General features: G+C 56.8%; 1 protein-coding gene across 1 annotated transcript in view; it reads right to left on the bottom strand.

Annotated features, from left to right (window-relative positions):
- Window positions 1–24,147, bottom strand: part of ITPKB (inositol-trisphosphate 3-kinase B) — a 90,227-nt gene extending 66,080 nt beyond the window's left edge. Inside the window, exons 1-2 of the mRNA XM_043568650.1 lie at window positions 23,852–24,147; window positions 20,436–22,535 (exon numbers count right to left, since the gene is read on the bottom strand). Coding sequence (XP_043424585.1) covers window positions 20,436–22,343 — 1,908 coding nt within the window. The 5' untranslated portion in view covers window positions 22,344–22,535; window positions 23,852–24,147. The remainder of the gene's footprint in view (window positions 1–20,435; window positions 22,536–23,851) is intronic.
- Between the last annotated feature and the right edge of the window lie 3,095 nt (window positions 24,148–27,242).

The following is a 27,242-nucleotide window of genomic DNA, read 5'->3' on the forward strand; positions in this document are numbered from 1 at the left end:
AGGGAGTGCTGGGCTGGGGGGAAGGGCAGCTGGCCCTGCCCTGGCCCTGCGTCCAGCAGCCTGACCTTCAGGTCCAGCCCTCCGTTCAGGCTCCCCTTCCGGTCTTACGTGCGCTGGTCCTGCACGGCCTGCCGAAGCTTCTAGAAGAACTACATCGCTTTGCTGCCCTCAGAGTGAGAAGAGAACAATGGTACGGGCTGGGGGGGGTGGCGGTGAAAAATGTTAGAGAGCCACCGGTGCATCACAGGTGCCCCCGAGAACCCGACGGAGGAGGGGGGCATACACACAACCGGCTCAGGCACCTGGCAGCAAACCGCGGGTTGCTGGTGACACTCCCCTGTCTGCACACCCTTCGGCGGCAGCCCCCCCCGGGGGGGGCATGTGCGTGCACACTCCACCCACCACACGTATGCACACACTCACACACGTGCGTGCACACTCATGCACATGACCGCGCACACACCCATGCACACCTATACCCACACCTGTGCACACACTCATACACGCGTGTGCACACACTCACACATGAATGCACACGCCCACACCCATACACACATGCACACTCATACACATGTGTGCACACCCCATACACATGCGGATGCACACACCTATACCCACCCACCCATGTGCACATATTCATACATCTGTGCATGCACACACATGTGTGCACGTACACACACCCACACACGCGCATGCACTCACACACATGGGCGCACACACCTACACCCACTCATACATGCACACACACAAATGCACACCATGCACACACTCACACACACCCATGCACACGCACACACCTACACCCACACACATGCATACGTTCATACACACGTGCATGCACACACACATGAACGCACACACCTGCACACCCTCATACACATGCAGATACACACACCTACACCCACCCATCCCATGTGCACACATTCATACACATGTACATGTACACACACATACACACCCACACATGCATGCACACTCATACACACGTGTGCACACACGCATGAGCGCGGACATGTGCACGCTCACACCTACATCCACACCCATACACAGACCCACACACACCCATACACACCCACACCCACGTGTGCACACACTCATACACATGTGCACACACACACCTACGTACAGGCAGGCATACGCCTACACCCACACCCCTCCACACGCGTGTGTGCTCCAGCAAGACCCCAGGGGTGATGGGACTCTGGACTTAGCCGGCTGTCCTGGGCTCTTCCCGTCTCTTGAATGCCCCCTACCTCCCCGTTCCCAGACGGTGACTAATCTCGTCTCCCTTTGAGTCCACCCGTACCCTCCCCCCGACACACACTTCTCTCCACCTCACTTGCCCCGGCTCCCTACACACCAGGGTGAAAAACAATTCAGAAATAGAGTGGAAACCAGGTTTGGAGAGAGCACATCACCGGGGAGGGACGTGGCCACCGGCTGCTATTTTTATTTCTATTTTTCCAAGACCTCTGTGCCCCCTGTCGAGGGGTGACAAGGGCTGAATCCTCCCCACAGGTTTCCGGTTTTCTCCCAGTTTAGAGTCACCGCAGCCAGGCTCTGTCTCTATCTCCCCTCTCCAGGGCCTGGGACACAGTCGCGGTCTGAATGAGTTCCTAACAAGGAAAACACTCCTGGTTTTATAGAGAATTTGTTCAGGCTTTTGGAGAGCATCCGGGATACCCTCGGTCAGGACTGCACACACCCAGCGTGATCACACTCTTCCATCTCAAAAATCTATGGTTCGCAAAGGCTGCCATCTTGCTCGACACTTGACTTGGGCTCGAAAGCTGTTCTGTTTCCTCCAGTAATGGTGGGAGAAAGCCTCCCGGGGTCCAGATAAACACCCATATCCTGATCAACCACTCCCCCCTCACGGACGCTAGCCCCTGGATCCAGGTCGTGTCGACACGAACGCTTTCTGCCACGCCCAACGTTGTAACTCTAAAAATGAGGGCCCGTGACCCGATCCTAACCCGATGAGGGCCTCTTTGACTTTTTCGGGGAACTAACATTTGTGGAATCCCGATGGTCTAATTCTCTCTTTTCGTTCAACAGTCTCTCACTGAGCTTGGCAATAGGCCATTCCCTGAAGCCAAGCTAGGAGGCCGTCAGAGACACGGCAAGGTGCCCACGCTCACACGGCCCAGGTACCCGCCTTGGACATCAGCGCCGTCCCCCAGGTCTTTCCAGTTCTTGTCCTGGACACGTGGTAGGACTCGATGCCCTGCCCCCTTCACATTAGGGGAGGACACCACACTTGCTTGGCCAACGAAGTATGAGCAGAAGTGACGTGTGCTACCGCTCTGAGCCAGAACGTCACTCGCCATAGTCTCGTTCTCTCTGCCGCGGTGACCGGCCACGCTCCGGAGAGTGGCTGCGCCATCAGCCTGGGGCTCAGAGTGAGGACACCACGCAGCAGAGCCCACGGCTGACCCAGACCGGGTGTGCAGGAGGCACAAGAAAGAAACCTTGGCGGTTTCACACCGCAGCTTGTGGGGCTGTTTGTTACGCCCGCAGAGCCTCACCCGTCCTGACCGATGCAAACCGGTGCTTGAAAACGTTCCATAGCTGCTGTGAACCTGCTTGCTGCTTGAAAGGAAGGAACGAGAAAACAGCAAGAGGGATGGAAGCGGAGGGTCCACAGCAAACTAACTAACTGTCTGTCATTCCTTAAATCTGCGTTGTCTTCTCACGCTCTCCTGCTTGTAGGCCTGTGTCCTTCTGCTCCGGAGATGGTTCCCTTTCTCTGCCTGGGTGAACTCCCTCAAACTGCCACCAAATCCCAGAGCACCGTCTCTGGGGGTTCTCCTCCCGACAACCTCTGCTTCCAGCAGGACTGTGGATGGACTCGCCCTCCGCGCACAAGGACACAGTAAGGCGGCACGTAGCGTCGGGAAGGCGGCTCGGAGGACAACCTCCAGAGCACCGACTTTCCCTCCCGACGGAGCACATCCGTCAGATGCGCAGAACAGCTCCCCCCAAACCAAAACTTATCGGGCCCCAGACAGCAGGGGTGCCGCATCTGAGACACCCTTTTCCACAGCTCGAAGGCCTGGCTTCACGTCCTGAGGCTTCCGTGACTGTGATCTGGGGCACGTCACGTGACCCCTCGTTCAATGCGTAGCCGTAGCAAATACAGGCCCCAGCCGCTGCCACTTAACTAAGGTTCCCAGAAGGTAGGATCTACGCTTGACGAACACACAGATCCCTACCGGTCAGCACAACGTGGATGCGCTCAGCACCCAGTAAATGTCTGTGGGCTGTGTCAGGAAAGAGCGGACCCTTTCCGGAAACCACCAGTTTGTAAGTAGTGGACACAGCCCTCCGCCTGGTCCCCCAAGGACCAGGGTCTGTGCGTGTAGCCGACCTTCGCGGGTTTGCGCGTCGGGTATCCTGTCACTTCCAGTTGACCTCAAAGTACAAGCGCCATTACGGTAACTCTCAGTTAACCAGACTATTTCAGCAACGAGACCAACGCGCGGCACCCTGGAAGAATGCGGGTTCACGGGAAATAAATGTTACGACCGCGACGCTATCTGGAGAAGCGACTTGAAGCCGAATGAACCAGTCACCGATGGCCATAACACATTTTATTTATTCAACCTCAACCCGAGCACAGATAGCAAGTTTTAACTGGAACCAGGAATGTAACAAGAGGGTCCCCCCCCCTCTTTCCTCGCCTCTGTTGAACAAGTTCAAACGGGAATCAAACCTATTGATTTATTTTAAGTTAGTTTATTTAATTTTGAAAGAGAGAGAGGCGAGGAGGGGCAGAGAGAGAGAGGGGGAGAGAGAAGCCCAAGCAGGCTCCGCACCGTCAGTGCAGAGCCCTCCGCGGGGCTCGAACTCACGAACCGTGAGATCGTGACCTGGGCCGAAATCTAGAGGCGGGCGCTCGACCAACTGAGCCACCCGGGAGCCCATCCCCACCCCCCTCAAACGGAGGCTTTGAAAAAGTACCAAACCAGAAAAATATTCTGAACCAAACCGTCATGTGATTCAGCGACCTCTTTGATCTTGGGCCCCATCAAATGACGGCTGAGAGGGGCCGGAATATTCTAGTAGGGCCACAGGGACCGTGTGGAAAGCCTGCGATCATCTACCCCCATGACACTATCTCCACTAGCCGGGCTCAGGGGACTCCTGTCAAAATGCTCTGTTCATTCTCCGAGAACCCCCCTGAGCCACACAGAAAACAATCCCTTCTTTGTGGGAGACTGTTTGTACAAATTCACCAAAGGAGGTTTGGCAAATATTAGACTTCATTCTACCGAGGAAGAAACAGTCACGCCTTTTCATTTCTTATGACTCACTGAAACAGACGAAGGATGCGTACTTCACACGCACTGTGAAGTCCCAGGTACATCACGAGGCGGAGAAACAAAGTAAACACATTCTTAAGCAGAGGACATCCGCGGGACCTCACCCCATTAACACCCAAGGCCACTTCCTGCTGCCCCTCCTGGGACAGGAGGCAAGAGGCAAAAAACCATCAACAACGCTGCCCACCGACCCGCCATGCGAGGTGCGACCTCGGTGCTGGTTTTCGAGAGAAACAAAGGACCCCGGTCACCACTGCTTCGAGCAGTTTTAAATTCTACACCCGCTTTTTCTTTCGTGTGTAATCAACACAAAAAGGGAAGCGTTTCTGGGACCTTCAGCACGACCCTGTTGCAAAACTAAACCCCAAAGCGCAGGCCAGGCTGAAGAGGTGCAAAGGGAAGCTGGCTGGGGGGGCCTGCTCCTTAGCCGGGGTCCTCAGGGAGGCCCGGAGGGAGGCCCACTGAGGGGCCAAGGAGACAATCCGGGCTCGTGCCTTTGGTTTTCTCCTTATTTCCGGGCCCAACAATCAATAGACAACTTGCCTTAACTACAGCCCCCCCCCCCCACCTCGTGAGTCAGCTTCGATGGGATCCCGTGGCCACAGACGGGTGGGTGATGGTGTGGGTGGGGGCCACGTCAGCGGGGAGGCTGCTCTGGGTCACGGTCACCACTCTATTTGGGAGTCAGAGAAGGTAGGGGCAGGACGGGACCTCAGGGGTGACCAAGTACCCTCCCTGGAGCGCAGAGAGGCACAGCCCCGCGATGGGACACACGGCGGGTGGGGGGACCAATGCACAAGGCTTTTGACACCCTGCCTGCATCTTCCAGCACCCCTGGGGAATGTTTTTTTAAAGCCAGATGGGGGGCGCCTGGGTGGCCCAGTGGGTTAAGCGTCCGACTTCGGCTCAGGTCATGATCTCACCATCTGTGAGTTCAAGCCCCGTGTTGGGCTCTGTGCTGACGGCTCAGAGCCTGGAGCCTGCTTCAGAGTCTGTGTCCCCTCTCTCTCTTCCTCTCCCTGCCCGTGCTCCGTCTCTCTCTCTCTCTCTCTCTCTCTCTCTCTCTCTCTCTCTGTGTGTGTCTCTCAAAAAATAAATAAACATTACAAAAAAATTTTAAGCCAGATCACTTCACCAAAAAGGATATACCGATGGCCAAAAAGCACGTGAAAAGATGTTGAACGCCATGAGCCCTTCGGGAAAAAGAGATTCGAACCGCAGTGAGCCAGCCCCGCACAGCTAGAGAGTGGCTAACGTGAAAAACAGTATCCACACCACAGGCTGGCAAGGATGCGGAAAAACCGGATCACTCACACACCGCTGGTGCGGTCACTCTGGAAGACAGCGTGGCAACTTCTCAAAAACCGACACGAGCGTGGGACTCCCCTAGGACCCGGCACGGGCCCAGGGCGCTTCTCACAGACAAGGGAAAGCTCCCGGGCACACAGAAAAAACCTGTACTTGAGTGTTCACGGCAGCTCCCTTCATCATGGCCTAACGCTGCCCACGCGGATGTCCCCTTCCTCGAGGGACAGTGCAATTTCGCATCTCAGATGGAGGCGAGGCCAGGCCGAGGAGGCCCTCGTCCTCGCGTGGGACGAACCCTCTCCCTTGACCGTGCGCGGTCCCCTAACTCAACCCAAGTCTGCAGGAGGCAGTGCGATACGATGCATTCGATTCCGGCTTCGGCCCACCCTGTACGTCTGAAAACACAGACGCACGACAGGTTTCCACCCGTGTCACTGGACAGGATCCGCAACGTCTGGGTGCCGCGCCCGACAGCCAGCGAGCCCCGGGACACGCGTGGACGTGAGCTCCAAACGGGTGAAGTGTCCCTGCAGGAGGCGGCGGGCTGGGTCCCTGGGGAGCAGGCCCGTCGGGGATGCGTTCCCCGTCCTCACAGTCCGGGGCTCATTGCCCGGCCCCGTGGGCGGCGGCGAGGGGCTCCGACTTCTCTGCTTCCCTCCTCACCGGCCCTGGGAGCTTCGACGCCGCGCTGGCAGCTCCCTTTTTGCTGCGGCTGTACCGACTGAGTCTGTGCGTTCGTACAAAGGCCCATTCGTTTCCAGGGGAAAGAATCCTCTCCCGGGTGCACCTCGGAGAGTCGAAAATTGATCTCGAACCAGACTGAAGCGTGACTCCAGGGCAAGCAGATGATAGGCGACTCTCCGGCCCCCCACCCCGACCCCCAGATGATAGAGTACGTCCAAGGCACGGCGACCCGGGTGCCCTCGACCATCTGTCTCCACGGCTTCTGCTCAGACCCCTTGGCCAGCAAACCCCTTTCTCACCGCCCTCAGTACAGCCAGCCCCCAGCCCCCTGAAGCCCAGGGCCCAGAACTGAAGCAAGCGCTCCCTGCGCACAGAGAACCACCTTCCTCCCAGGTGACATACTACGGACGGCCGTTTACGGGCTGTGCGGCTGGACGACAACCTCGTCCATCAGATCCTCAGTCCGTTTGCTGTGGAAGAAGAAACATACACACCTCGCAAAAGTTAAAACGAAGTCGTTCAGAGAACGCGCCTGGCACACAACAGACACGCCAGAAATCGTAGCTGCTTTCGTTTCATTATTGTTTATCGCTATTGCTGCACCCCGCGGTGAACTCGTGCTGAATTTTTAGTAACGTAACCCCCGGGGAATGTCAGAAGAAACACTGATGAGCCAGGTCCTCTCCATCCTATCCTCCGTGCCCCTGCGTGTTCGAAACCTCTATTCAGGACTCACGTTCTCTTCTAGAATACCGGGTCGTGCGGTCACAGTGAACTGTTTCCTTTTTTTTTTTTTAAGTTTATCATTTTTTTTTTTTAACTTATTTTGAGAGAGAAGGCGTGCACGCGATCGGGGGAGAAGCAGAGAGAGGGAGAGAGAGAATCCCAAGCAGGCTCCGTGCTGTCAGCGCAGAACCCGACGCGGGGCTCGAACTCACGAACCGTGAGATCCTGACCCGAGCTGAAACCAAGACTCGAGACGCGCAGGCCGACTGAGCCACCCGGGGCCCCGCACGGTGAACGGTTTTCTGAAGTTCTTGAAATCTTCTTTCCAAAGTCGGTGTCACATGTCCCCAAAGTACAGTGGGGGGCCAGGCTGACAGTCCCCAGTGACGCGCCATCTGGGACGCTCAGGTCCCTTCCCATCGACCCCAGGGCTCCCGGCCGCTGCAGCTCCTGGGTGACACTCTCCTGGGGATGTGGTATCTGAGGCCCGTGGCTGAAAATGGGAAACCCAGGCCAGGCCAGAAGGGACGCCACGGAGAGCCTCGGGACCTGCAGGATGGTGTTCGGCTTCTCTGTGCGGACCGGCAGCCTTCAGTGAGGCGGGAGGGGCTCTCCCCAGGGAGCAGGATGATTTTTGAATGTATAGTGTGATACCACAAGGCAAACAGGGTCCCAGACGCTGCTCCTATGGCTTTGGCCTGGGCTCGAAATTAATTACGGCGCTGTGTGTATTTCCAGACTGGGACAAAATAAGGCAGTCTCTGTCCAGCTCGGCCTCTCACACCGCCCCTGAGGTCAAGGCTGCCACAGACTAACGAGCTCCTTTAGTGGTTTCGTTCCTCCCAGACGCCAGCCTCTGGGTCCCTGCAAAGGGCAAGAGTCTGGGGCTTGGGGAAGACGTACCCCCAGGCCGGGCCGGGGACACATCTCTCCGGAAAGGGGCACGGCCCACAAACGTCAGGCGAAGGAGCCGACCGTTCAGGGCCTGGACACTCTGCCCAGAGGTCTCGCCGCTGTCCTGGGACACACGTGGGCTCATGTGGACCAGCCACAGGCAGGAAAGGTGGGGAGGCCGAGGGTTAAGGCAGCAGGCCGCCCGCCCCACTTTACAGCCAGGAGGAAAGAAGGGTTTCTGCACCCGTGTTAAAGGGGTGGTGATGCAGACGCCGGGATTCGGCAGGCGGGGGCCCGGGGCTATGTCGACGTCAGCCCTGGTGGGGACCGGTCACCCCACAGCTCCAGCTCCTGCTGGCGTCTGCACAGGGTCCCACGGGCCTTGCTGGGGCTCTGACGCTCACCAGCCACCTGACTGGGTCTTCCCTTCACACCCCCGGCGACCACCCCGGCCCTGAGGAACAGTCCAGCAGCCAGGTCTGGACAATGGCAAAGAGCAGCCATGCGACCAGAAGGTGCTGGGAAGGCTCCCCTCTGCTTGGGTCGGAGGAGGAGCTGGGGGGAGGGGAGGGCGTGCGAAGCGGCCCGCGGAGACCCCCCAGCCTGGTCCCCAAGGCTTCCGTGGGGCCTGCAGTGAAAGCAAGCATCTCTTGAAGAGGAGAAAGAGCCTGCTTTAGTATGCATGCGCCCAGCCCGCCAGCAGCTAGGGCCCAGGGAAGGCCAATGAAGTCACGCATCTGAGACGTCCCTGGTCCCAGATGATCCCCAGCTAGACAAAGTGGTGGGGTTTCTTAGATACACGTATGTACCCCTCCTGTCTCCCGTGAGCCACGCTGAGCAAGCAGGGCAGCGGGGGGGAGGGGCGAGAAGGGATGGGGCCTTCCACCCCTCTGCCTGGATGACCCGGGCCGGTTTCCACCTCCAAAACATTATGAGGAGGGACTGGTCTCAGGTGAGTAACCAGACACCCCCTGGCCGGCAGCTGAATACAGCGCATTGTTTTTGACACTTCAGGGCTGTGCCCTGGTACCAGAGTGAGGCCCTCTCCTGCAACAGAGAAACCTCTTTGAGAAAGTCAGTCCTCCCCTGGTTTGTCATCCTGGGCCACGAGCTGCACTTGGCATGGGGACCTCTCCCCACGCCCGTCCTGGGCTGCACGGCCCACTTCGTCTCCCCAACGGCCCAGGAGGGCGAGACGAGGAAACCGAGGCACAGAGGAGTGAAGTCCCTGCAAGGGACAGACTCCGGGACAGAATGTGGGTGCAAATTCGGGCCCGAAGGCCTGAGCCCCCACTCTCCAGCGCCCGTCTGACTTCCGTGCTCCCCGGGAGCAGCACAGCCCCTCCTCCAAAGCCCCTGTGCCTCCTTCCAGGGGAAGAAGGGTCCCTCGGGAACCCGCTTCTCACCCAAGCAGACAACGATGACCAGGGACCCCACGGCCACGTCCCAGGCACGTGGTTACTGTCTGCTGTGCATTTCGAGAGCACGAGCCGCTCCAGACCCGGTACGAGGCCTCACCTAAGGCCCACGACCTGAAGGCGGAGTTATCAGTCCCATTTGACAGATGTTGAAACGGAGGAGCAGAAAGGAGAAGGAAGGGCGCCTGGGTGGCTCAGCCGGTTGAGCTTCATGATCTCGCGACTTCGACTTCGACTCATGATCTCGCGGTCTGTGAGTTCGAGCCCCGCGTCGGGCTCTGTGCTGACAGCTGGGAGCCCAGAGGCTGCTTCGTATTCCGCGTCTCCCTCTCTCCACGCCCCCCGCCCCCACCCCGCTGCCCCCGGGCCCTTACTCAGCAAACACTTACTGAACAGAAGTCCATCCCAGCTTTCCTGACCACGTTCCTCTGGTCAACCGGGGATCTCCGGTGCGTGGCATTAAGGCGAGGGGAGGGGGCCCAGGGGACGAGCTGTGCTGTCCCCTTTCTTTCCAGCCTCCTGGAGCCTTCGGATCCAGAACAGTCCCTCTGGCTTGGCCACCTCTAGCAGAAGTAGCAACCTCAAGGCCTCACCCAGACTCCCTTCCCAGGGGCCAGTGCCCAAATTCAGCCCCGCGTCACCCTGTTTGTTGTTCCACAACACGCACTGGGGCTGCCTGTGTTTCGCCCACCAACTCGTTACTTATTAGCTCCCGTCTAGGGAGCATGCTTGTCCTCACAGCCACACAACCTGTTCTTGAGTTTCGCAAACCTCAAGTATGTCTGTTGGCATCAGCTCTGCCTTCAGAGGGCAGATGTCCAAGGACGGGCATCAGTTAAGACGTTGTCTTCCGCACAGGTATCTGCAGACACGGCCGGCAGGTACACGCCAGCTGTCTGGGCAGCCACTGGGCCGCGACGTCCGCCCGTCACCGTGGGCGGCCACCAGACGGGAGGTCCAGCTCTGTGCCGAGGTTTCCGGGTCCAGCCCCGGGCCCAGACACGCTTAGGAAGTGCCCAGTTGATAGCTGCTGCATGTAACGTCCGCTCTAAACATTCCAGACCTTGCTGGATTCTCCTCTTGCACTGTGCGGGACCCAGGAGAGAAAATCACGACGTGGTATTGGAAAATTCAATGCTCCCATTAGATATCCTCAAACACTAGACGGAGCACGGTCTCCTTCTCAATTATTCCCGAGCCCACAGGCCTGTTCCAGGAACACCGGACCCCTGCCTCGTGGCCCCCTCCTCGCCCTTCGCAGCTGCCCGAATGTCCATCACATCTGCTTCCCGACCTATGCACAGAGGCAGCAAAGCACAGGGCAGGAAGCTTCGCCCACGGTCCACACAGGCCGAGGGGGTGGCTCAGGCAGGGGGCGGCTGTACTGACAGCAGGATGCGGACCCCAGAATCGCCTACTCACCGCCGCTCCCTGCCCGCGCGGCCATGTCCCCAGCAGGAGCTGCTCTGCTGTGCGTGTGACGGCTGCTTTGGACACCGTCCTCGGCCCATTCTCTTCCAGCAACACAGGCGTGGGACCACCTTGCACGAGCACAGCGACTGTCTTTGTCCGTCCTCTTTTGGGAAAGCTTTCAAAGCAGTGTCACGGTGCTCGTAAATAAGACTAGTTTAGGCAGGTGCCCGGGTGGCTCAGTGGGTTAAGCGTCTGACTCCGGCTCAGGTTATGATTTCGCGATTTGTGGGTTCGAGCCCCACATCGGGCTCTCTGCTGTCAGCAGACCTTGGGATTCTCTGTCTCCCTCTCTCTCTCTCTGTCCCTCCCCTGCTTTTGTGCTGGTGCTCTCTCTCTCCCTCAAAAATAAATAAACAGTAAAAAAAAAAAAAAACTAGCGGGGCGCCTGGGTGGCTCAGTTGGTTGGGTGACCGACTTCGACTCGGCATGATCTCGCAGTTTGTGAGTTCGAGCCCCGCGTCGGGCTCTGTGCTGATTGCTCACAGCCTGGAGCCCGCTTCGGATTCTACCTCTCTCTACCCCTCCCCTGCTCACGCTCTGTGTCTCTCTGTCTCTCAATAATAAATAAATGTTTTAAAAAAATAAAAAAAAAACTAGTTTAGGCAGGAAAGACTCACACTCTCTCAAAAGGACTCTACAGACGCGATCTCACTAGAGACTCACAAAGACCACACGAAGTAGAAAGGCTTTATCAATATACCCATTTCACAGATGAGGATCCCACGGCCCAAAGATGCCAGGTGCGGATCCGAGAGGAACTGGCCTTTCCAGCACACTGCACTCTGGGAGTCCGCCCTGCAGAGTCCCCAGAGGACTCCTAAATGACTTGAAAATAGCAAGATGCTCCGTGCTAATGAGTCCTTAATGCTGGAGCCACAGTGATGATGGCCAGGCGACAGGGCAGGGCGAAGAGGTTTCCAAGAACCTCATTTAGACTCAAGTATCCACTACAAGGCGTGTGAAATGCCCCCCGCTCCCCCCCCCCATTAGCCGATTCTGCATCTGTAAGGATTTTTCAGCACTTTCTCAGACCCAGACAGTGTCTCCCAACCTCCCGGCTTGAACACTCAGCAACCTGGAATTTGCCGCCCCTACAAAACGTCCCAGCCGTTTCTTACGCTACTGGCTGCGGCTGGATTTTCCACTTGACATTGTTAAGAGATTCAACTGTTTATGTCATTGTCATACACAGGCCTTTTCAGTTTCCTGCTGCCAGATTCAGGTTAGATAAGGATGACAGAAGTGATACACTCCCAAGTTCGCCTCGACACCCCAGCCGGTACGAGCTCCCCGGAGTGGAGAGGCGAACCGTATTATGTATCGCATCTACCCTTCAGGTCCCTCACTTGTAAAAAGCAGTATGCACCCCTGCACCGTGGGGGACTAGACACACACCGGCTCCTATATTAACTCTGGAAGCAGCCCTCGCAGGAGATTATGCAGAATCATACACTTTATGACCCAGTCATCAATTGCCATAGAGAAGAGGAAAACAAATTGAGCTGAGCCTGGAAAGAATGTCAGGGAAATTGGAAAAACACGTGCTGGAAACGGCCTGGGGGCGCAGTGACCTCCCCTGTAACCACCCAGGCCCCGCCAGCTTGCAGCATACCAAGAGAGATTGCAGACTGAGCTGGTGGATGGCCCGTCCCCAAATCCCTCCGTCCCGCGGAGTCAAGCCTGGTAATATACAACCTATTACAGCTTCTTCTTGCAAAACAGTCCAGTTTACTCGTTCTGATTACATGGGGGGGGGGGGGGGGGGGCATGGGACGCAGAGGCCCCTTGAGCCGGGTGTCTGTGCTCTCAGTGCCCCAAAAGCCCAAGGCCAAAGTCCCTCATTCCTGCCCTCGGATGCCCGCAGGGTCGCTTTGTGACCGGGGCCAAGAAAGGGTTCCTTTGGGGAGAGCCGGCTGGTGGGGGGGAACCTCGGCCGGCATCAGCACCTTCTGAGTTAGGCAAACCCGAATCGAATCGTTACCACAGAAGTGCAAAATGCTGGATTCACAGGATGAACCGTGAACTTCATGAGGGAGGATCTTCTTTAGATGAAAAGTCACCACCACCCCCCTGCCCCGCCCCAAGGTGTTGTGAGAATTTTTCCTGCTTATTCCAAGGTGGGGAGTAAAAACGTATCCCCCCAATGACATTATACGTGAATATGAACGGCAGAGACAGTCTGCTCGCTTACCGGCTGTATGAAGCTCCTGCTTTTTGGTTAACTTGTAAAACTGAGCCAGTTTGGTGCAAAAGAGAAGTAAAAATTCCTGGGGGGGGGGGGGGGTGGGGAGGGAGTATTGACTGCAAAGTTACCTTCCATTGAATGGGTTTCCATTAAGTGATAACAAGTCAATAAAATGCCCAAGTAAAGCTCAACGGAGGGGAAAGATCTGATTTCTAACAGGGAATTCTTAACGCAGTTGCTGAGAAACACGCCGGACCAGTTAGTCAAAGCCGGCGTGTTGACTTAGCCCAAGCCACTCCTCACCAGAGAAGGCCTGCAAGGTCCCGCCAGCACACCAGCGTGGTCGCCCCGTACGCACTCTGCCCCGAGGGTCTCCTGGACGCCCCGTCCCAACGGAATCCCATCCCCGAGACCACACAAAAGGAAACCACTCTAGGAAAACGGCGACAGAAGGGCCGGCCGGCCTGGCCCTCGACGTCCCGCGACCACCGCTGCACGAAATGCCTGTGTTTCCACCACGGCCTGCGAACTGTGGTCTCTGAGAAATTCATTTCATCCCAGCCCTTGTGGCGGAGGGAGATTCACCGCATGGAAACGCCATCCCAGGATTGCCACAGGGCATTTCTTGCCAGGGGCCCAAGGAATTTTCCAGACGCGGCCCCGATACTCAGAATGTCTCCCGACCCCACCTCGACCCCACCTCGACTGACACCCGCTGGAGCCTCTCCGGCGAGCCAGGCACGGCGCTAGGCACTCTCACAAACCCACCTTCACTCAGCTCGCAGCAGCCCGGGGGGGTCACCCCTGCTCTCGCCATGTTCCGCAGGGCCAGGGGCACACTGGGATCTCACCAAGTCGCCTACACCCCAGTCGGGCACCCTGAACCGTGTGGCCGTAAGGTCACAGAAGAAGGAGTGAGCTGGTCTTCATTGCTCTTTTTCCCCTTTCGTCGTTCTCCATCTTCTAGAAGATTCTATATTTCCTTCATGTGCAGATAACGCAGCAGAGATACTGTCTCTCATGCATTCATTCATTCCCCCAACCGCTTCACAAAGGTTTTGAAAACATGCACTATATTTAAAGCCAAGGAGGATCTCCCAGGGGGAGTAAGGAGCTTATCCACTAGCCACGTTTTTAAAGCAAAAAGAAGAATGTAAAGGTGGGTCTGGCCACTGTACTGAATATTCTTCGGCTTTGCTGTTCTCACCGGTAAAATGTGGGTATTGGAGGAATCGAGCTCTAGGATTTATATTATGCTAACTACATACGCTATAGTAAAGTTCTTCTTCTTCTTATTTTTTTTTTAATGTTTATTTTTGAGAGAGAGACAGAGTGCGAGCAGGGGAGGGGCAGAGAGAGCCGGAGACACAGAATCCGAAGCAGGCTCCAGGCTCTGAGCTGTCAGCACAGAGCCCGATGCGGGGCTCGAACTCATGAGCTGTGAGAGCATGACCTGAGCCACAATCAAGAGTCGGACGCTTAACCGATGGAGCCACCCAGGCGCCCCAGTGTGGTTGCTAGTTTTTTAATATCAAGAACAGAGGCTCAACGTCCTCGTGAGATCAAACACATTTAGGGTGCCTTCCAGCCACGGAGACCCACACCATCTTACAATAATAGCTCCCTCCTGGAAAAATGAACCACCAGATGTCTGGCAGGACCGCAGTGAGACTCAGGCTGGTGGCAGAACCCCCGCAAGCTGACTGTGACTGCAGGGTCACAGGACCAGGACTGCAGGTTCCTCCAGACCTCCACGGTGGCCTCCACGGCCAGGTGCTCTGGACACACCGGTCGGAGGGAACGCCACAATGCTGGGTGTTCCTGCTCCAGGTGTTGAGACCGCCTATAGCGCCGATGACCTCGAGTCACGAAGCTCACAGCATGCCGGCCGTCACAGGAAGGGCGCGCGGTCTCGGGAGAATCGGACATACAAAATCGCAAACATCCACATGTTAAAATGGCAGTCGGGCAGGTGCCTGGGCGGCTCAGTCAGTGAAGCGTCCGACTCTTGATTTCGGCTCAGGTCATGATCTCACGGTTCGTGAGTTCGGGCCCCGCATGGGGCTCTGCGCCGACAGTGAGGAGCCTGCTTGGGATTCTCTCTCTCCCCCTGTCTGCCTCTCCCCCCATCGCACGCACACTCTCTCTCTCTCTCTCTCACTCTCAAAATAAATATGCTTTACAAAAATGACAGTTGGCCCTCTAAATGGCTTTTCATATTATGAAAGAGTCCACATTTGCATTTGGTTCGATTTCCTAAAGCGTGCTCCCGGATTTGTGAAAAAGCCATCTTTTCCATTGTCAATTCTACCTGGTCAGGAGAAAAAAAATATCACTGCAAATCATGGATGTGAGGGCCTGGAGTGCAGAACTTCGTTGCCCCTCAAAACCCGTAGCACTTTCCACGCCGGAGATGCGACGACGACACCACGCAGGACGTCCCGAATTAATCCCGAAGTCACCGGCGGAGGACCTGAAAGTCTTTTCTACCAAGATAGAAAATTCTTCCCATTAAGTACTTTCACATTCTGCCTTCGGGTAAGTGAGTCGCAACCCGGCAGAATAGAATAAGCCTCGGCAATGTTACCAATCCTCCGAGGAGCTCGCACAGAACTACATCGAATCTGTAACTACACTTGGCAGGCGTGTGCCAACAAAAATCAGAAAAGTGACGGCAGCGCGTAAAGAACAAAAGTTCTGGAAATGACTCACGGGACACCTGAAAGGCCTTTCTCTAAAAGCAGCAACTGACTAGTGCAATACGTTTTTCTTGTCAAACCTGAAGGCCAAGTACGGCTTGAGCTGCGTTTCTGCAACGCCTCACCGTTCGGCTCGCTTTTTCTGGATACCTCGTCGCCTCTGGTGACACGATCGTCGGAAGGGATGTTCTGGCTCTGTGCAGTCCAAGTCTGTTTCCAAACTTAAATATCTGCGGGAGTCAAAGCCCTCAGATAACAGAATGTCTCTTTGACTTCCAGGTTCACGTTCTGGCCTCCGATCAGAACCGCCTCTAAATAGCAGTCTGATTATTAATGAGAATCTTGGGTATGGTACTGACGTCGTGTGACGCTTTTTCAATGCGATATTACAAAGAACCAGTCTTCCGGTAAAGAGAGGAAGAGGGGCGGATCAACTGATGGGTCTTCAGCAAAAGCACGAAATTAAACGTGCCAGGTTTGGGCCTCGGCATCCGCATTCTTCACCTACGCCAGGTTTGATGCAAAAGTCTAGAATTGTATCGTCACAGAGACAGCCCTAGACGGAGATCGAGTATCTCCACGAGAGCATCTTCACACAATACGTACATTTCAAAAGGAGGAAACTGAGTCAGGGAGGTGGACCTTGGGCCTCCTTCTCTCTCTGAGTCTCAGTTTCCTCATCCCTCAACAGATCAGGCTAACACCTGAGCCTTACATAAATGACTCGGGGTGCTGAGGCCTCACCAGAAAGATCTTCCCCGAGAGAAAAAAGGGGGGGCCCCATCTCCAGAAAATAGCGCGTGCAGGCTGGACCCCGAGCCCCACAGATCTGAGCCTTCAGTATTCTCATCCAGAAAAGAATTTTCTCTCTAAGAGTACTCACCATTATATTGACTTTTTTCTAAGTACCCCTGGAAACGTTTCTAAATTTTAACTTGACTTACCCAAAATAAAGGTTTTACATCTTTCGAAACCACATAAAACCATTTTAAACCGTTTGAATTTTTACCGCATGTCAGAGTTAGTTTTTCGCTAAAACAAAAACAAAAACACAGAACTACTCAATATTAAAAAAGAAAAAGAAACAAATTTCCAGTGGCCCTTAAAAAACGGTAAGCACAAAGAAGGCGAGGATTTTGGAAGGATTTTAGAAGATACTTCTTTATGTATTCCCCGGGTCCGTAGCCAGTGTTTTGTTTTGTTTCAGGCACACGTCACTGATAATACAATTTTGGAATAAATCAATGAAATCCACTTTTTAAAGTCAGCCGCGTGCATGTTTTTTTTTTTAATTTTTAAAAAATCTTTGTTGATTTTTGAGAGAGAGACAGAGTGTGAGCCGGGGAGGAGCAGAGAGAGAGGGAGACACAGAATCAGAAGCAAGCTCCAGGCCCGAGCTGTCAGCACAGAGCCTGACGCGGGGCTCGAACCCACAATCCGCGAGATCATGACCTGAGCCGAAGTTGGATGCTCAACCGCCTGAGCCACCCAGGCGCCCCAAGCTGCATGCATATTTTAACATACCCTTTAAGCCTGGCGTTTCAATGGCCCAGATACTTTTAATGGAAAGACAGAGGAAAGTAAGGAACTGCTGATTAATTTGTAGTCGTCTCACAGGACAAACGCAAGGACACCATCCTCGCCGGTGCAATTCGCTTCCCTTCAGATGGCAGAGAACAGTAGTGGGGATGGGCCTGAATGCAAGCCCTCGGAACACGAGGCAGGCGATGCTGTCACTTCTGAGCACATTTCAAGCCTCTGATCTTTCACGAACAGACAGGCAGGTGCAAAACCTTGGAACCTTCCAGGGCAGGGGCAGGCACCTGTCAGGCTCATCAGAAGCAAAGCCCACGCTGCAGGAAAGGCCTGAGGCACTCTGCACGTTTCTGAGGATGTCTGTGCAGCTCCCACCCCCGGAAGCAAAGGAGAGACCGGCCTGCTGCCCACATTCCCTTCCAGTAAAAAGGCCCCTGCCATCGTGCGTCATCTGAATGGCCACGCAACTTTCAGAGCGCGTTTCCAAACAACCTGCTCTTCGCTTTGTTTTGAACCACAGGGAGGGCTCGTGGATTTCGTGCACTGGCCCCAGGGTGGCGGGAGACCCGGCGGGAGCTAACAAAGTCACCAGCTTCAGCATCCCCCCCCCCCCCGCCCCGCCACCGCCCGCACAGCGTCACAAACCCACTCCTCCGCACGAGTAAGGCACCTGCTGCACGAGGCAGAAAAGGCTTCACTCCGGGGAGAAGGCAGAGCAGCATAAAACATTCTCAGCGTGGGTCCGAGGGCCAGGCTGAACGTGCAATTTCAAGCCTGTGTGTACGGGTGGGTGTGAGCGAGCAGGTGTGAGGGTGTGTGTGAGGGTGAACATGAGAGGGCAAGGGTGAGCGTGCGTGGGTGTGAGCAGGGGTGAGTGTGAACGTGCGAGGGTGTGTGCACCGGTGGGGCAGGGCAGCCCTACAGACAGGAGCGGCGGAGCCGGGAGGGGAGAGAGGACCCCGGTCCTTGGCCCCTCAGAAGACGGCGACACCCAGGTTTCCCCGCAAAGCCCTGAGGGCCCCGCCTGAAGGCCCAGCCCATCAAGCCGTCTGGCCTCCCATGGACAAAATATCAATCTCGGATAATCAAGTGATGTTTGACCCAAGAAGGTGTTTTGGGGCCCCAGATGAGGCTCCACCAAAAGTCTGTACAAGAGAAAGAAAACTTGGCTTAGCGCGCAAGCACTCAACCAGAAGCTGAAAAGTCCCTAGGATCCCATAATTTCCAGTTGGTTACCCGCCCTGCCCCCTCCCCCACGCACGCCCCGTCGGCCTCACGTGACTCAGAGTGAAGCCGGCAGGGGATTTTTCCCTGGCTCCGCTCCGTGGGTGTCCGAAAACCTTGCAGAGGTGGGAGGCAGGCTGGCCCACCCAACCCTAACCCACCCGCAGGCCTCACTCCCGCCTCTGGACCTGTGAGCTCCCGCAACGCCACTCAAACGTCCGCTCCCTCGGTTGGCAAACGAACAGAAAGAGTCAGCACCTGTCGTGCCTCATCTCGCCTTTAACTCGCTTCCCGGACGAGAGTCCTCCGCAGACACTGGGACACGGAGGCTGTTTTGAGAACTAGCCAACAGGAGCCGCTAATCCATCACGAGAGAGGCCGAATGCAAGGCTGGAGAAGAAGTCGAAGCAGCTCTGGCCGCGCGGGGTTGGTGGGGGGGGGGGTTGAAAAGCAAATGGCAAAAGAGCCGAGGACCGTCTCTCCTCCACCAGGCCTGCGACTGTGGGCAGGAAGGCAGAGAAATGTGAACTGCGCCCACAGTGAGAGGCAGTCCCTTCACCCGCCCGTCTTGCTCCTTCCAGGCACACCATGCCTCCTCCAAGATGGTATGCGCGTGTCCCGTGCCCGCAGCCCCGTCCCGCCACAAAACGCCAGGCTGATCGGGGCCAGACTTTGCACAGACGTTTGCCCCCGCCTCATCAGCAGAAAGCGGAGCTTCAAGAAAAGAAATGCCCACAACCGTGATTTCTCCAGGGGGGGAGTCACAGAGGAACCTGCGTTAAGGTCCAAAATGCCTTAGAGAAAGACGCGAGGTGCAAATCCACGGTTCTCGGTGGCTGTGGCCGAAGTGAACTGCGGTACAATGAACGGTCCGTGCTATTTAAAATGAAATCAGAAAGCTACCTGCTACAAGAAAATGCAGACTTCCTTCCCCCCGCCCACCCCGGGGTTGCACAAGACCTAGGAAATTCCCCATACTCTGGAAAAGCTAAGAGAAAGTCCAGACCTTTTCAGAAGTGCTAGCGTCGACTCTTAACGTCTTCCGTGAGATGCTCTGATCCTAAGAGTGAAAACAGCCTAGGCCTGAGATTGACTATGTTATAGAAATAAAACTCCTGTCTGTCCACCGCCACAGCCAGAACAGGATGTCAGTATGATGAAACGCAGTTGAAAACGGATCTGAAATGCACCTACACCAGCCACCAGGCACATCTATTAGGAGTTATCAACCCCAGAGGTAACACCCAGTGCCTGTCTCGGGCAGTTCAACCGAACATAGCATTCTGGTATTTTAAAAACTGTCTGCTTAGCGCAAAGCATGGTTTTGTTTTTAATTCACACACCAAACCTGTATCTCAGTTACACTGGTCCCACAAACACTGGAGTGTCCTGACTTTACTACCTGAGGCTAGGTCGTTCCGCACCCAACAGACCGGTCACAAGCACACCCACAGCTTTCGGGGCCCCAGCAGAGAATCCCATCGCTCATTTGTCTTGGTCTGTCCCTAGAAGCTGGGTTAATTCCATGACCTGCTCAGTCTCCCTCCGCCTAAAGGTATCGCAGAATTAAGTGTTTCACCTCATCAGACGAAAAAGCTAGTCAGCAGCTCTGTTTATGATCTTTGGGGATTAATCAGGAAGTTTTTGGTAATACTCATGAATATTATCTCCCCAAGAAGTGAATGGCGACCTACCAGAGAGGCACGTTAAAAAATTGTTTTTTAACATGTACGTGGAAATAGCGATCAAAGTGACTCGATTCACTGTCCAAGCTGCAAAGTGCACAGTCAGTACCTAGCACTCCCCGCCACCCCCCCCCCCCCCAGCAAATGCACCTGCAGAGGATTGTAAGTTGTGACTGCCCCAGGGCATGGATCAAGAGTCTCCAAGAGAGACTCAGTAGAAAGGAAGAAAAACAGGGGGGTAAAAACTAGTTAAAGGAAAATCTCTGAACAAGACTTACCACTCTGGGCTTCTGCTGGTCCAGGGTATGCAGGAAGGCGGAGTTGGGGTCCAGGCAGCGCTCAGGGTCACTGGAGATGTCCTCCTCCGAGTCCTCATAGGAAGAGGAGAAGCCAGTGGAGGAGGCAGACGAAGAGGACAGTTTCCTCAGGGGCAAGGTGCCCCGGGGACTTCCCTGCACCTCCTCCACGGTCTGGTCCTCCTGGGCACCCATGTCGGTAATGATGACGGCAGGTATATTGCTGGGGCTGCGGGCCTCTCTCGGGGAGGGCTTGTCCTTCGGATCCGGGGACAGCAGCTCTGGGCTGGGATGGGCATCTCCATCAGGCGGCTGGCTTCCCCAAGTCCCCTGTGGCTGTATTCCTGTGCCACACGTCCAGGCCCGGGCTTCCTCCATGGGGCCCAGCCAAGCCCTGGAGCTCCCAGGCTGCACACCCACCCTGTCTCCAGGAAGGCACTGAGGTTTCTTCAGATCTTTCGCGGATGTCCAGCAGGGCAAAGGCTCCAGCATCGCGCCACAGGGAATTCCTGCCTCCTCCTCCCGGGTCGCTGGCTGGGCTGAGCGGCTGCACCCAAGCAGGCCGGGCGTCAGAGACCCTTCATCCACTCCGCTGGAGCGCCGCCGAGGCTCCCCGACCACCGGGGCCCCACCCTGGGTCGCCGCAGGGCCTACTGAACCCAGGTCTGGAGATGGCTTGACCCGGCTCGGGGATTCAGAAAGCTCCGAGCTTTGCGCGTTCACAGTCCTGTCCTCCGGCCTTCGGGGTTCAGGCGCCCCGGAGCCCCGCACGCCGCCACCGGGCGGATCTCCGTCCTCCACCTTCCCAGGGGGCTCTGGGCTGCAGGGCCCACCCCTCTCTGGGGCTGGGCTCTTCTCTCCGCTCAGAGGCTGCCCGAGACATTGGGCCAGAGACCCCCGGGGGCGCACACCCCCAATCTCGCGGGGCCTCTCAGCCGGCTCAGTGAGGCCAGGGTCGTGTGGCTGGTGGGGCCCACTGGATGTGGTTCTCGCTGCCACTTCTGTGGACGTCACCACGTTCACGCGGATCAGCCCCGCCGGGGGAACTTGGCCGCTGCGCGCTCCCAAAGGCGGAGAGACCCTCTGGTCAGTTTGCATAGCTCTGGGTGAGCCACAGTGGGGTCTGGCAGGGATCCCCTTCTCCACCGCAGAAGCCGCTGGGCCCTGAGCCCCTGATCCTGGGGGGACGGCCGGGCCGGGGAAGGGCGCCACCCCCTCCTCGCCCTCGGAGAGGCACTGGCCCGGCGCCCTTCCTCTCCGGCCGGAGCCGGCCTCCGCCGTCTCTGGACATTGCTCCCCCAACGACTTTGTCCTCCGTTCCTCGCTCTGAGCCGGCACCCTTCCCGGGGGCTGGCTGCTGCTGCGGAAGGGGCACGGCGAGGGCGAGCGAGCCCTGCCCAAACGCGGGCTGCGGGGCGCTTGACCGGCGGAGCTCTGCGCCTGGATGTGCGCCTCGAACAGGCCCACTTTCTGGTTCACCTGCACGTTCTGCAACTCGCGCTGCAGGATTCGCGGCTTCCTCTTGGCCTCCTCCGGCCCGGGAGGGGAGAGGGAGCCGGCGCTCACCACCTGCCGCCCGTCCCCTCTGGGGCGGCCCGCCCAACTCGGGCTGCCCACGCCGCCGCCGCCGCCGCCGCCGCCGCCGCTCAGCCTGCGCCGGCCGCACCGCCAGCCCCCGGGGCTCCCGGGCTCCTCGGGCGACAGCGGCTCGGCTGGGGGGAAGAGGAAGGAGGCGCCTCTCCCGGGGCTGAAGACGCTGCCGGGGCTCAGCGCCGCCCTGCCCGGCGGCGGGGGCGTCTCGCTGCTGCTGGGCCCGGGGCCGCCGCTCTTCACCTGGTCGGCGCTATTCATGATCACCAGGCTGTTGAGTGCATAGCAGTACACAGCCATAGTACTGGGGCCGCCGCGGCTCCGGCCCGGGCTCCGCCGCCGGCGCCTCCTCCTCGCGCGGCCCCCGGCTCAGCCCCGCAGGCCCGGCGGCCGCGGCTCGGCGCGCGCAGGCGGGGGCATGGCCCGGGCTGCGGGCGGGGGGCAACACCGAGGGCTCAGCCCCCGCCCAGAGCTCCATACACGACCGCGCCGCTGTGGAGACACAAGGAAGAGAGTCAGGACCCCGGAGGGCAGGGGCCGGGGGATGGGGAGGGGGGTCGCGATCGCCACCGCGGAAGCCCAGTCTGTCGGGGATGGGGTGCCACCGGACGTGTCAGCTCCCGGGAGTGCGCGGCGCGGCGCGGCGCGGCGCGGCGCGGACTAGAGCCCGGCCACGGGCGTGGGTCTCCCGAGGGCGCTTCCACCCCTCCCCCCCCCCCCCCAGGCTGCGACGCGCTCGGGGGTCGCTACAAATTCCACCTTCTAGGATTCCTCCCCGGAGCCACGCGGACGGGCGGCCACTGGGTCCCCAAGTGAGCTGCGAGCGGGGCGCGGCTGGCTCGGATCTCCCCGAGGGTGCGGACGCTCCGTCCGCGTCCGCGGGGCTCCTCGCCTCCAGCAAACGCGGCTCAGGTCGGGTGGAAGGGAAGCCCGCCCCTGGGCTGCAGCCTCCGCCGCTCCACCCTCTCTGGCCTCGGGGACCCGCTCGGGAGGGAACCTGCCTCCCCAGCCGCTACCTGCTCGGGGCTCGGGGTGGGGGTGGGGGGAACTCCCGCGCGCCGGCCGCTCGCCTCCCGGACCCCGGGCTGGGGGCCGGATCCCTCGGCCTACGAAAGCCCGGGCGCGCGGCGGGGCCGCAGCCGAGGCATTTTCCAGCACCGGCCTTGTCGCCGGTCCCCCAAACAAGTGTGTTTTGTGAGTGTGGGCGCGCCTGCGCGCGCCCGGGGCCGAGGCGCTGCCGGTCCCCTGTACCGGAACCACTACTCGCCGCCCCCTGTCGTCGCCCCCTGCGGAGGGGTGTGTGTGTGTGTGTGTGTGTGTGTGTGTGTGCAGCCCTCCGCACGCCCTGTGCCGCAGGACGCGGCTACCTCTGCGGCTCCGGGACCCGCGCCCACTCGGAGGAACCCCGGGGCCCGCGCGCCTGCAGCCCGGAGGGAGCCCCGGCTCCGCTCCCCACGCCGCGCCGCGCGGCCGAGGGCCGGGCTCGTCCGCATCCTGGGCAGCCGCGCCCGGCGCCGGCCCAGCGGCCCGGCCGCCCAGTGCCGAGGACGCCCCGAGCGCGCGGGGAGGGCGGCGAGGGGCCAAGCGGCCCGGAAGGCGAGCGCGAGACACGGCCCGACCCCGTCCCGCCTCCCCTGCCCGCGCCCCTGCCCCTGCCCCTGCCCCTGCCCCCGCCGCCCTCCCAGTCCGCGCCCCCCGCAGCCCATCTCTGCGCTCTTCTTCCAGAACGCCCGGGCTCGCTCGCTCCCGGGCAGGGGAGGGGAGAGAGGGCTCGGAGGCGAGAGCCGGGAAAAAGCCGCCAAACTTACCTGCGATTCCTCAGCTGCCCGGGCCCGTGCGGACGGTATGGCCCAGGGACGCAGACCTCGTAGGAACAAGATGGCTCGAAAAGTGAAAAAGTTGAGGATCGACGTCCGCGGCTGGCTACGGAAGACAAACACGGGGAGCCCGAGCGCGGGGAGAGAGAGCTCCCGGGCAGGGGCCGGCGATGGCGCGGAGGATCCGCCGGGCCGGCCCCGCACGCCCTTCTCGGCCGTGCAGATACTAGCCCTGTCAGTGTTTGCTAGGCTACTTCGGTGTTTGTTCAATGTGCGATTTAAAAAAAAAAAAAAAATGTGGGGGGGGAGTGGGGAGGAGGCAGGGAGGAGGAGGGAGGGGGAGGAGGGAGAAAGGCGGGGGCTTGGGGGAGGAAAGCAGGAAGGAAGTTGTGAGCCCGTCTGGGGTTGAACTCAGCGGAACAAGTTTTTCTTTTCTTCTTTTTTTTTTTTTTTTTTTTTCTATTGCTTGGCAAGACCGAGGGAGGGAAACACTTAAAAAAAAAAAAAAGTTTCCATTGTTAGCTGACAACAAAAAAAATAAAAGCCTTTTAACTTCTGCGGGTTAAAGATATACGATCCATTTTCCACCCCTCCACCGAGCCTTACTGATGTCTTGCTTATTTTTGAAAAATGTTTTTAATAAAGTTTTGAGTGTGCATTTAAGCAAAGCAACTCAGGGGGACCTTTTGAGCATTTAAAACTAGCTCAGATCCTCTATCAACGGTGTGTGTTCTCTACACAAATATGCAAATTCAAAGAAGGTACTTTGTGGGCGCCTCCTTGCAAAGCTGCAGATCTTTTAAATGCATCGCATCGTGTTTTGGAAGATTGTTGGGCTGTGAGCTGTTCATGGTTTTGCAGAGCACTTGCTGGCTGTATAAACATGCCTGGACGCTGCACACTTATCTGTCACAGTAGATGTGACATGGGCATAGTTTTGCACTTCATTCTCAAAGTTATTTTAAGAAAAAGGATAGTCTTGAAAGGAAGAAACCTGAGACACCACCCCCCCCCCTTGCTCGGGCTCTCCTAGCTGGATCATTTTCAGGATCCCTTTCCCCCCACCATCAGCAAAAAAAAAAAAAAAAAAAAAGTGTGGATGCAACAGTCAATACCACCACCACCCCCCACCCCCCACCCCCCGGTGGAGAATCCTACCCCATTTGAGTTCTGGTGCTGCAAGAGATTTTGTTTTTTTGGTGTTTTGGTGTTGGGTTTTTTTTTTTTTCCATAATTCCCTAAATCCTAAACGACAGCATTTAGTAGAAAGAATGAAAACACAGCTGCCAGGCTGGGGAGATTTAAAAATTGAAAGCCTGAATCAGTCCTATTCCTATTAGCTACCATTTTGATGGAAATTTTGACTCTGTTTGTCGCAAATACATCTCTTGCTTGTTTATGGAACAATACTGTTCAAGTGAACAGAGCAGTCTGTTGGCTCCGCCAGGAAGACGCTCACGTTAAATCTGAAACCAAGAGATCCTTTAGCTAAGAATTTCTGGGAATCAGACACTCTGGGTCCTTTCTAATTTTTTTTTTTTTCTTCCAAATATGCCATGAAAGGATTGAGCCTAGTCAGTCTCCCACCCACAATGGGGCTAAATAAAAAGGGCCCAGACTTTATTGAGGTGTTGAGTCTGGATCTGGGCAGTCACTAAGGCCTATCCTTGACCCTAATTCGGTTCCCTAGTGGCGAAAAAGGTGAATTGCCCGTTCCCGGGCGACCCATTCTGAGGACTTTCTGGCTCTTCTAGGAGATGCAAAGACCCATGTCAGATGTCACGGCGAAAGCAACTGGAAGGCGCAGCAATGCATACGGTGAACGTGGAAATTTCGCTCGCTAGTCCCTGGGAAATCTCACTGTCACCTCATGAAAAGACATCACCGGCCTTTCCCAGAACGGAGGCATTCCGGCTTCTGCAGTGGACAATTAGGCTGAAGAATTTTTGCTCAGAAGGCAGCCAGCAGCTGGTCAGGGGTGGGCATTAAGAAAAAATTTCTGGGGCGCCTGGGTGGCTCCGTCGGTTGAGCGTCCGACTTCGGCTCAGGTCATGATCTCACGGTTGGTGGGTTCGAGCCCCGCATCGGGCTCTGTGCTGACAGCTCAGAGCCCGGAGCCGGATTCGGATTCTGTGTCTCCGGCTCTCTCTGCCCCTCCCCCACTCCTGCTCTGTCTCAAAATTAAATAAACATTAAAAAAATTTTTGAACATCATAGCTATGAAACTAAGAACAGAAAGGGAGTTTCCTCAACTCGACAAAGGGCATTTATGAGAAAAACTACAGCTAACTTCATACTTACTGGTGAAGGGCTGAATATCCGCCCCCTTAGGTCAGGAGCAGGTAAGGCTGTCTCTTACCGCTCCCACTCGATACGGTACTGGGAGTCCTGGGCAGAGGAGTTAGATGACAAACATACATAAAAGGTGTCCAGATTGGAAAGAAAGACGTAAAACTAGATTTACAGTCAATATGATTTTCTCTGTGGGGGTGCCTGGGTGGCTCAGTCGGTTGAGCGTCTGACTTCGGCTCGGGTCATGATCCCACGATTCGTGAGTTCGAGTCCCGCGTCAGGCTCTGTGCCGACAGCTCGGAGCCTGGAGCCTGCTTCGGGTTCTGTGTCTCCCTCTCTCTCTGCCCCGCCTCTGCTCACGCTCTCTCTCTCTCAAAAATAGACGTTAAAAAATAATAATAAAATAAAGAATAATCATTTCTAATAGCATCACAAACTATGAACTACATAGGAATGGACGTGACAGAAAGTGTGTAAGACGATAGATACCATGGAAACTTCCGAGCACTACTGATGGAATTTGAAGGCCTAGGTACAAGGACAGAAGATCCTTGGCGTGCACAAACTGGAAAACTCACTATTGTTCAGATGTCCGGTCTCCGCAATCCCGATCGATGTCCCAGAAAGTTTTTACTTTTGTAGACACTGACAAGCTGATTGTAAGCTTCACAGGGAAATACAAAGGATCTGGAATCATGGGAAGAGCTTCGAAAAAAGGACAAAGGAAAAGGACCACCAGTCTCTGAGTTCCGGACTTATTGTACATTTTGTTTAAGTTTTTTATTTTATTTTTTAGAGAGAGACAGAGTGTGAGCGGGGCAGGGGCAGAGAGAGAGGGAGACACAGAATCGGAAGCAGGCTCCAGGCTCCGAGCTGTCGGCACAGAGCCCGACGCGGGACTTGAACTCATGAGCCGTGAGACCGTCACCTGAGCCAAAGTCGGATGCTCAACGGACTGAGCCCCCCAGGCACCCCAGGACTTATTTTAAAGCTATAACTACCAAGGCATAACGGTATTGGCATAAAGTTAGACAAATAGACGATCATGACGGAATAGAGTCCAGAAATAGACCAGTACGTATGAGACAAC

This window comes from Prionailurus bengalensis, chromosome E4 (genome assembly GCF_016509475.1).
Source record: "Prionailurus bengalensis isolate Pbe53 chromosome E4, Fcat_Pben_1.1_paternal_pri, whole genome shotgun sequence".
Classification (NCBI taxonomy): domain Eukaryota; kingdom Metazoa; phylum Chordata; class Mammalia; order Carnivora; family Felidae; genus Prionailurus; species Prionailurus bengalensis.